At 33.8% G+C, this 10,446-nt stretch overlaps 1 protein-coding gene across 1 annotated transcript in view; it reads right to left on the minus strand.

Moving 5' to 3' along the window:
* LOC108574495 (limbic system-associated membrane protein-like) overlaps positions 1 to 10,446 on the minus strand; it is a 169,669-nt gene that overhangs the window by 117,151 nt on the left and 42,072 nt on the right. Inside the window, exon 2 of the mRNA XM_017937100.1 lies at positions 3,108 to 3,202. Within this exon, the coding sequence (XP_017792589.1) occupies positions 3,108 to 3,202 (95 nt within the window). The remainder of the gene's footprint in view (positions 1 to 3,107; positions 3,203 to 10,446) is intronic.

A 10,446-nucleotide genomic window follows, 5' to 3' on the forward strand; every position in this document is an offset into this window, starting at 1 on the left:
AATTTTATTCGGTCTACGTGTGTAATTTTCGGGCTGAGACCGAATCAGCCAGAGTGGGTCGAACGAAAATGTTCCACGGCAATAATAGCTTCTTTGAAGCCGCTAATTAGGGGATGAGATACGAAGGGCAAGAATGCCGTCTCGATGGAAACCGATAAGATTCGAGTGTTTGCCGTCTCGAGAACGCAGCTCGTCGATCTTAGCTAATTCGAACCGGGTTCAACCTGCCAATTCGGATTTACGCCGATCTATAAATTACAGACCTTCGAATATCTTTGCCGAGGATAGCGCCCCGGCTTTGCCATTAACGCGAACGGGCCGGAAGTTCGACTCGACGCAGTTGTGGTTCTTGCTTGATTTCCATAGGCGCTTGAACCTCTGATTGCTCTTTACTACATTACGGGAAGTTGCACGGCATTGTTGCGCGTGGTTCTTCTTGTTTCGTTTATTTTACAAGTTTGCCGTGGAACAACTTGTTACGTGTAAGTTAGGTGCTAGCGGAAGTTTAATTTTTCTAAAGCGCTTGACAAAAGTTAAATATAGTTTCGAAGTTTCGAATTTGCAGCTTCGGAGCTTTGTTATCGACTGTTGCTAGAATCTGAATGAAAAGGTTTACATTTGATTCGATTAGGTTGTCGGATTTTTATAGAGCGCTCGATTAGAATTAAATGTGCTTTCGAAGTTTTAATCCTTTGGATTCGTTTGTCGAGCGTGACTTGACGTCAGTTTTATTCACAGGTATAAATGAAGTAATTTTTAAATTGCTAATTTAAATATGTATTATATTTTGCAATATTTTTTTACCTGGATGAACGATAGGTACACATATATACGATCCTTAATGCTATTTTCAATATAATTAGTAAAAAAAATTGTTTAAATTGGCTCCTATCGATCAAATGTCTTTTGAAGTGCATTTCAAATAAAATTCTTAAAATAATAGGGAGTTATTGAAAAGAAAATTTTTTAAAAAATTTGCAGTTCAAAGGATTAACTTATCGCTTGGAAGATTTATATTGAGTTTTGCTAAAATCTGAATGGAAATGTTTACATCTGATTCTATTAGGTTACCCGAAATATTAGCCTACTGTTTGAATACGTAGAAACAAATAAGCTACTCAGAAGCCAAAGTGACTAACTCTATTAAAGAAACTTTATTAAATTTATTTTATTTGTGAAAAATTAAACACCAAGTATGTGCTTTGATACTAAACTTAGAAGAATATCAAAAAGTGGAGTTAATTACTTTGGCTTCTGAGTGGCTCGAGTAAAACTCGATGAAAATATACGAAGTTGGAGTATATTCTGAGATTATTTTTTCACAGATCCCTTGAAAGCTTATTCGTTATAATAACTAGTTTCTTCTTGGGGGTATAATGTATTGTTTTAAATAGCAGAATGTAGTAACTTTTGGCACGTAATTTTTTGTTTTTAACCAAAAAGAGAAAAATGTTACTGAAACAGCAAATAAGGTACATAGTGTTTACGAAGAAGATAATTTATCATAAAAAATTATTCTCAAATAGCTTGCAAAATATGGAGATGGAAACTTCGATTTTAAAAAAAGAAAAAAAAACAAAAACAAAGTTTTTGGTCAAATGGAATTTTCAAATTGCCAGAAAGACTGTGAAAAGTTATAGAACTAAACGGTACATGCATACTTTGTAAAATAAATAAATTCCTGCTTTAAGGTGTGGCATTTACTTGGTTACTTAAAGATTGGCATAAATTTTCTGGACAAATTATCTTTTAACAAAGATTAAAAATAAGTTATCTTAGAAAAAAAACAATCTGATAATTTGTTTTGTTGCTTCTACATATGAAAAATTCGTAGATTTCTCTGTCCATACTTGTAAATCCAATAAATTATGATATTAGAAATCTTTGGTAATTTAATAATCTCACAAACATGTATACACACATCTAGAAAATCGTATGTTCGTCTGTTGTAGACGTACAACAAATTTTCAGCTAACTTCATTATCACCAATTTTTACTTTTAGAAACTGAAGCAGAATTTGTGCATTTTTGTGGACACTCAACGGTCGAGACAATCATGGTGCGTGTTTGTGTTGTAGCGAACACTCATAGCGCATGCTGTATGGGTTTTGAAGAGGCATTCACTCTTTCTACTTGAAAATTCCATTGGGTAGTTTTCGACATGCTCTCATGGATTTTTTCGAGTAGGCGGGTTTAATATCGTTCCACGATTCAAGTTGGAAAATGTTCATGTAAATTGTGAAATGTTCGCAAAATTGTGCCAGTCCTTGTGACAGTTTCTATTAACAGGAAAGCGTGCCTTTTTCGCTTGGTACGACACTGATCTACTTCCTATCAGATGCAAATTTTAATTGTTGATAATTAAGAAACGAGGTCTCAATCGCAATTTTTTTATTCTTGATTTTCGTCTTATTTTGGCTGGTAGAATCACTCCTTTAAATTTCTCCCAAAAGTGATTGAACACCCTTTATAGTATATTTGTAATAATTTTGATCACTTCTCGATGTGAAAAGTTATATCTTTCTTATACTTTAATCAGACGCAGACTTTAATTATTAATAACTAAAAATTGAAGCCTCAGAAGCAACTTTTATGTTAGGTTTAGTTTTATTATTAGTTGATTCTCGGTGTCTTTACAAGCACGCGCGTTTTTCACGAGGTCGCGGTTATACGACGCTTCTCATGCACACACTACGTCTCTCACGTACCCTCGCTTCGCACGACAAAAGACGCGCTCGTCTTTTATCCCCCGCGCACGCGCTCGCCTGACCGTACGGCGTTGTGCCGATCGGACCGTTTCCGTCTTACATTTTACTCGTGATTTTCATTTTATTTTGGCTCGTAGAATCTTTCCTAAAATTTCTTTCAAAATTTTTCTCAAATTTCTCCCCTTTATAGTATATTTGTAATAATTTTGATCACCTTCCAAAGCAAAAAGTTATATGTTTCTTATACTTTAAGAAATATTAATTTACTCATGTCATTTGGTGACATGTATTTACTGAATTATGTGAAATTGCTTTACTTCTTAATTTTTATTGCCAAGTGTATGTCCAATATAGCCGATCGTAAAAAATTCGGGGAAATAATTAGAATTAGTGACTCACTTTGTATCCAGCTAAATCTTGAACCACGCATGACAAAATAGCTTCCCTTCCAACTGATGAAGTTACGTTGGCAATTGGTTCCTTGAAATTCGGATCTAAAAAATACAAGAAAAATTAAACGATTAAAACATGAACATCTGTCAATTTTGATTATTATCACATTAAAAAATTTGTGAATATTCTTAAAACATGAGTAAATATGTGTGCAAAAGTGATACTAAAAAGTCTTATGGTTACTTTTTAAAAAAATCTCAAAGAAGATCTAAAAAATGACGCTCTAGACTAGAATACTCCCTTTACTTTGCTTTACAGACACAAACAATAACTTTTTCAAATATAGCATTAAATATCTAAAAAATAATTGAACAATGTAAGAAAAGTATATTTTAACATACTCTTTACTAGGAACACTTAAAATTTGTACATCTTCATTTCCATTACGGAAACTCAAACCGTTTATAACTTCCTACATAAATTCTACATGTGAATAGAATGATTTTATATTTGCTATAATTGTTGAATAATTCAGAAACGATTAAAAATACATGAATTCATTCGTACGGAACATACTGGCAATGAATAAAATAAGATACTTTTAAATGATAAACTTCTGATTCTACGTAGTTTCCATATTCAGCATAGAAATTCAATTTATATGTATTAAGTATGCAAGACTTCGGTTAAGGTGCTGTTTCAATATTGATTGTTGTAATAAATTTACGATTACATGCAGCTGAAGAAGGAAACAATGCAGAGATTCGTGGGGAAACTTGGAAGAAAATAGAAAGGTCAAAGGTGCAGTAGATTCGCGTAAGGGCCATGTGAACACCTGTTCTAAACTTACTGCTGGATCGCTTCCAGAGAATATGAAATAGGACAGTCTGTCATGTTCTTCCGTCAATTAATCTTAACGCCTTCGTTAGAATTTCATGGAAACAAATAACAGGTCATACGTCTACAAACCAGTTATACAATTTGCAAATTACATTTCACAATACGATATTACATTTTTATGATATTAATCGTGTTACTGTTCAATTTCTTCGTTTCGTGCAATTTTACATTTTAGTGTATAAAACATTGTATTCTTTATTTTCTGTTTATTTTTGCATATAGAATCACTTCTTGGCCGGTTGTATCACGCGTCCTGCCTCGCTCTGTATAAATAGACTGTAAAATAATTTCATACGATCGATGAGAAAACCTTGCAAATCTGTAGTTACATTATAACGGTAACAAAATGATCCATAAATCCCCGAGCACGCTACGTGTCGTTCATCATTCATATCGAACATTACAAGGAAGTATCCTTGATCGAAGATCATTCGCACTTGAGGCGAATGCACGGTCATTTACACAGTGATTATTTGCGGAAGACATAAAACAGTGAAGGGTGTCGTTAAGGGCATCGAAAAGAGACCAGCCATGGAACATAGAACGCATAACCTAGATGGCTTAGTAATAGGAACATAGGGGAACCATAATTCCATTGTACGTGCCTATCCATTCAGGCTACTTGCGGGGGGTAGCCCTCACGGGAAATTCGAGCGTATTAAGAGCCTCGATCTGGGCTGGTTTGATGGATCGGCTGTCTCGAAATGGTTACCGACGCCAGCGTCGTTTTAGGCTACAAACCCCTAAGAATATAGTCTGCAATCCGCATACAGCTTTCGTTTCGATCTTTTTCATCCGTTTATCGACCAAATTTCTTTCTTGACTGAGCAATTTTTCTTTTCTCCCTCCATTTTATTAACAAGTGCTATTGATTTTAGAGACACTGCAGACATTAGGAATATTGTGCACCTTATTTTATTTTCTCTATTTACGAGAATAAAGTCACCAGGTAACATGCATTACACATAATAGAGAACACGATTCAAGGAAAAGAGAAAAATAGAAACCTAAACACGACGAACTAAGGAAAATAGGAATAACAAGAAGAAACAGAACACTGAAAGAGAAACTAATAAATGAAAATAGCAAATATGTAAAATCCGATTCAGGAAGCAATAATGATAATGTTGAAGATGATAATGAATAATGCAGGCATAAACAGAGGTCCCCTAGAGAGAATCCTAATTCGACCGATAATAGGAGATATATCTGGAGATATTGAATAGTTGAAATTTTATCAAGTAGATGTTCAACGTCACTAAACGATAAGTTGATTGACTCATTCGATAGCAATTTTCGAACAGCATTCAGTACTCCTTCACCGTGTGAAACAGAACTCGTGTTCGAATTTCTGTCCATACAATAAATTATGTAGCCCTTCATACCTACATAGCTCTGTATTGGAAATCTTTTCGTTGAGTGACGATTCGGTGAAGATAACGATGACATACAAGAGAGAACAAGATAAAATGAGGGTACAAAGTGAGATTAATAGCGTTTTCAGAATGAAATGTACTAGAATAACCATTGTTTTCTAAAATGTCACTATGTGAAGTGTATCTAATGAATCTGAATCTAATGGTTTTATCGACACCAACTTCGTGTATTCTTTTCAATTTACATCTTAGGCTGTTAAGACACTCGTTCCATACCTGTCTGATCAGGTGAAATTATCAATGGTCCAGTGTACGTATATTTTTCCTTCAGAATAGAGGTAACATGTACAGAACGACGTCTGTGTTGTTACCTCTGTCTATCCTGACGATTCGAATGTTATCGCAATCGGCTGGAACTATTGAATGTAGGACATTTTTTTATTTTCCTAACGCCCCTATGCATAGATTCGTTAGGTAGATTAGAAGCTTTTTGTTCTAGACTGAATATTAAGAAGTGTGAGCTTTAGATCGTCGCTCTTTTAGCTCAGTTGCAATTGTTTCAACGTTGTTGATTGAACCAGATATAATATACGTATAATAATCATATGTAATATTATATGTCACAAAGTATAATTATAAATTATTACATGAAAAACATTTAATAATACTAAATTAACGTTAGCACCGTATTTTTGTAGAAAGGATTTAACAGATATCAGATCTACATTCTTTCGATCCGATAGCAATCGTGTAATTAATTAGACTTAATTACGTGAATTGAAGTGAAGCTGCAACGCACCAAATGTGTGTACGATACAACGTACGATACACATACATATACTACCGGCCAAAAATTTCGAATCACCTGCTAATTTACGGTAAAATTGAATCCGCTGCTAATTTTTTATAGATTTGAAATTGATGTTGCGGAAATCGATAGTATTTTACCTTATTTCAATTGATGTGAACGAGGAAAAATTGGTTAAAATATTCTTAAAATTGTTAACTTTATTCTGGAAATTTTTGTATAACTTGTAATGCACAGTGATTCCAAACATCTGGCCGGTAGTGTAAGTGCGTACGTACGTTCAATTGGACACACACACACACACACACACACACACTCGTTGATGTTCACATTAACACTGTACTATTGAATCTGTAACTCTCTACTTAATCAGAAAGCTTTCATCGATGCGAAGTTAATACTACGAACACTATATAGAATGAATTAGCACTTAATAGGATTAAATTATACAGTAGTAGCAGTCACGAAAAGAATATTTTTTATTTACAGAACACTTTAGTTATACAATTTTTTCTTGCATTTACACTGCCGCTCAAAAGTATTAGGACACTTTCTTAATTTGAACAAATGTCTGAAAAATGTTATGAAACAATTAATGAATGACACTAAATGATACATGTTTTGTTTCGCACCACACTGGAGTATATAATACAATAAATAATCCATTAAATATCTTACCAAAGACCTTAAATAATAATTATATCTTCTTTTCGTGTATATATCCGCCTCTTGTCTTTATTATATCATTTACGGTTCTGGGCATCCTGGCTATTAATTTCTCTATTGTGTCAGATGTAATGTTCCTCCACACTATTTCTAAGATTTTCCACAAGTTTTCTTCTAACTTAGGACACGTTTTTCACGAAGGACACAGCGAAGACATATCTCATAAATATTAACAATTTCAAGGGCTTAAATAATTAAATTATTCACAATCATAGAACTACAATACGTTAAATATACATATATACGCAATAGAATTTTCCAAAAAAAAATACGATTTAATATTTATAATTTACATGGGATAGAAAAGTTTCACAGAAAATGACAAGTGTCCTAATAACTTTGAGCGGCAGTGTATATGTATCTAGTACGTACATATATTTAAAGAAATGGCATATTAAGAGTTATGCAATAGTTTTATATTATGTACACTGTAACAATGACTTCGAATTTATTACGAAAGAACATAAAACGCTTGTTATTTCAACGAGTAAATAGCACCCCAATTCACAATACTTTTATAATTTGTTATGTCACTCGTTAAATATTTTTCAGTTTCAAATAAAAATTGCTAATTCTCAAGGTTATTTTTTTACGAAATTTCAAGTTCATCGCTATTTCTTTAAATGGAACCCTATATTTTTTTCAATATTCTTGTAGAGAGTGAAAAAATAAATTCAGCGACCTTAACCCTTTAACCTATAGCAACGTGTTAGATTCGTGGCAGAAATTACGATCAAGATGTGTGAAAAATAATTATATTAGTAACAAAAATTAATTTTAATTCTAACTTTCATTTTAATTCACGAGTCTGAGTCTAACTTTTCTTAATTAATACACTAGTAAAACAGTAAATAACCGACGCTTAGACGCACAGTCAGCAAAAAGAATCATAGGTCAAGGAGTTAAGTAAACGCCACAAATTACTGTTATACTTGTACCTTCGCGTTAATCTTACAAAATCTAATTATAATTAAAAAGGTACATTTCGGTAGGAATTATCAATGAATTGCGTTAAATAAATCTCTGAAAGTTTGCAAACATATGCCTCCACCGTGTATTTACACTGGAATTTTATTATGATTGTGTGAAAAATTTGTAAAACACTTCTACTTTTATTCTATCCGTTAAAATATCGCGAAATGTCGGTAAAACAGAGGCGTGCCGTTATTATTTAAACCGTCAATGCGATAAATCGTTTACGTTGCTTTCAAACCGTGCATTACGCTTTTTAATTTATATTTAAAGCGGAAGGTAAATAAAAGACAAACAACATATTCGTTCGAAACGTTTGTCCGTGGTACATTTTACCCGTGACATTTTCCCTTCGCCGTTTCCCTTTGCAAGGTCATCAAGGCTTGTTTGTTTTTATGAAAAGGTTTATGCAATTTGCACACACTCTGATGTCACCACTTCGACAACATCGGAGAATTCTCTTTTTCCGTATATATGTATGTATATTGTACATATTTAGTACACGCGTCTGTGTATATGTATTTGAGTACACAAGGGATGACTTTTTTTTTTTTTTTAAGTTTCACGAAACGTACAGGCAATTACATCTTAGGCTAAACAAGTTGAACTAGAAAGCATCAAATTTCTGAGGTACACGAAGTTGGTGCTATTAACCTCTTTAGCCTCTTTCGAAACTCCTGCAAACGGTTCACGTAACGTTAATTGCGTAAGAAACATTTCCATTGCCGGTCATGTTCAGTCAATGGCTTTTTACTTAATTGGAAAACGTACTTTCAAGTGAAGCAATTAATGCACGTAAATGTGAAAAGTAATCGACCGAGGGAAGAATGACGTTAAATATTCGTCACTTATTCAATCCGACTGGTTTTCGCATACTTGCTCGTCCCTCCATTTTCACTTTACCATGATCATCGTTACCACGAAAATCTACAATTATGTAATCGAAGAAATTTTTGGTTACACAATTCTGAGAACACTGCGTTATCTTGTTAAATTAATTGATTATTAGTCTTTGATATTTCTCGATGTTGCTTGGTGAATTGTCTTTGGATGTGATTCGTATGATTTGGAATTATAAAGTAAAGGTTTACAGATTTTTTTTAACTTTTTAGTGTTAAATTAGGTGGATTTACAATTGTACAGTTCTACGAAAAGGACGAAAAAGTCTCCATACATCTGATTAGAATTTATTTAGCGTTGTTTAAGTTCGACAAAGAAGGTAGTAAGTAAGGAATATTTACATTATTTTATTTAGAAACATAATACTTACTATTACAAAGAAAAATGGTTTACATTCATTTGATAACTTGCACCTACGTTTTCTGAAATGACACTTTTAGAAACTTTGACACTTTGACTATTTGTTAAGCTCTCACTTAGGACCATCTGTTATCCCAACACTATTAGTGACATTTAGCCACGTTCGTTTAATATTTGAGAATATTAAAAACATATTACGAATGAAAAATAAAAAGAATTTATGTTTACGTACCAATGAAATAAGTAACTGTATTGAGTTCGAAATATTACTTCCAATTAGGTAGCTTAACCCCTTGCTTTAAAATGAGGAGTCACACTCGTGGTGCAGAATATGATCAAGATGTGACAAAAGAAGGAATATATGTCTATTAAATTTATATTTTTGCTCTCACTTCAGCTTCAACTTAAGACTGACGATTACCAAATACAAATCGTTAACTTCTTTTTATTTAACACTGTATCGAAACAGAGGACAGCTGAGGTTAGCATACACGGCGACTAAAAAACTCGTACGGCAAGGAGTTAAAAAGTGGTAACTTTTAACTTAACGAGCTCGCTATTTCACGATCGAAATCAGAGGTACTTAACGAAATCGGGCTGAGTGGTTACACAGTACGCGGTTCTATCATCGCTAGGTGGAGAATGAAAAAAATGGGGACAAGAGAGAAAGGATGTATAACTTTGTCTCCATTATCGTCCTTTTGCCGCAAGATTGGGCAAGGAGGGTTGAAGAAGAAAATATTCGGAGACTCGGGGATCGAGCCGTGCATATTTGCCAGCAGCTGGCATAAAGAGGCCGAGATACTGTCGTCATAAATAGGGATGTAAGCACCCGCGGGACTAAGCAGACGAAATTCTTATTATTTTGCGGCATTATAAAGGGGAAGAAAGCGCGACGTCGACGTCGACGTCGGCACTCCGGTGATTTCTACTCATTCCCACGAAAATAATCTCGCGGAAGCACGCAAATCTGATTCCCTTGCATTCCTTTCCTTGAAATTCCTCGTTTTCTCGTTATCTACCCTTGGTTTATTTCACTCGTTGACGTGAGACCCAACATATTTGCCGCTTCTCGCCCAAACGGATGGTTAGAAATGCTTTGAGAGAGTATTTGAAGTTATCGCAATGCGAGATGTACTTTTGTGATCGGTTTTCTTCTACACAGAAGTGTGAGTAATAATAGAACAGTTGCTTTTTCACGTTTAACGAATGATGGAATGGAAAAGAATTTGTAAACTCGAAGTTTTACTCTGTTTACAAATTAATTGCGGTAAGATAAATATACATAAATAAATAAATAAAT

The sequence above is a fragment of the Habropoda laboriosa genome, unplaced genomic scaffold (assembly GCF_001263275.1).
Source record: "Habropoda laboriosa isolate 0110345459 unplaced genomic scaffold, ASM126327v1 scaffold193, whole genome shotgun sequence".
Classification (NCBI taxonomy): Eukaryota; Metazoa; Arthropoda; class Insecta; order Hymenoptera; family Apidae; genus Habropoda; species Habropoda laboriosa.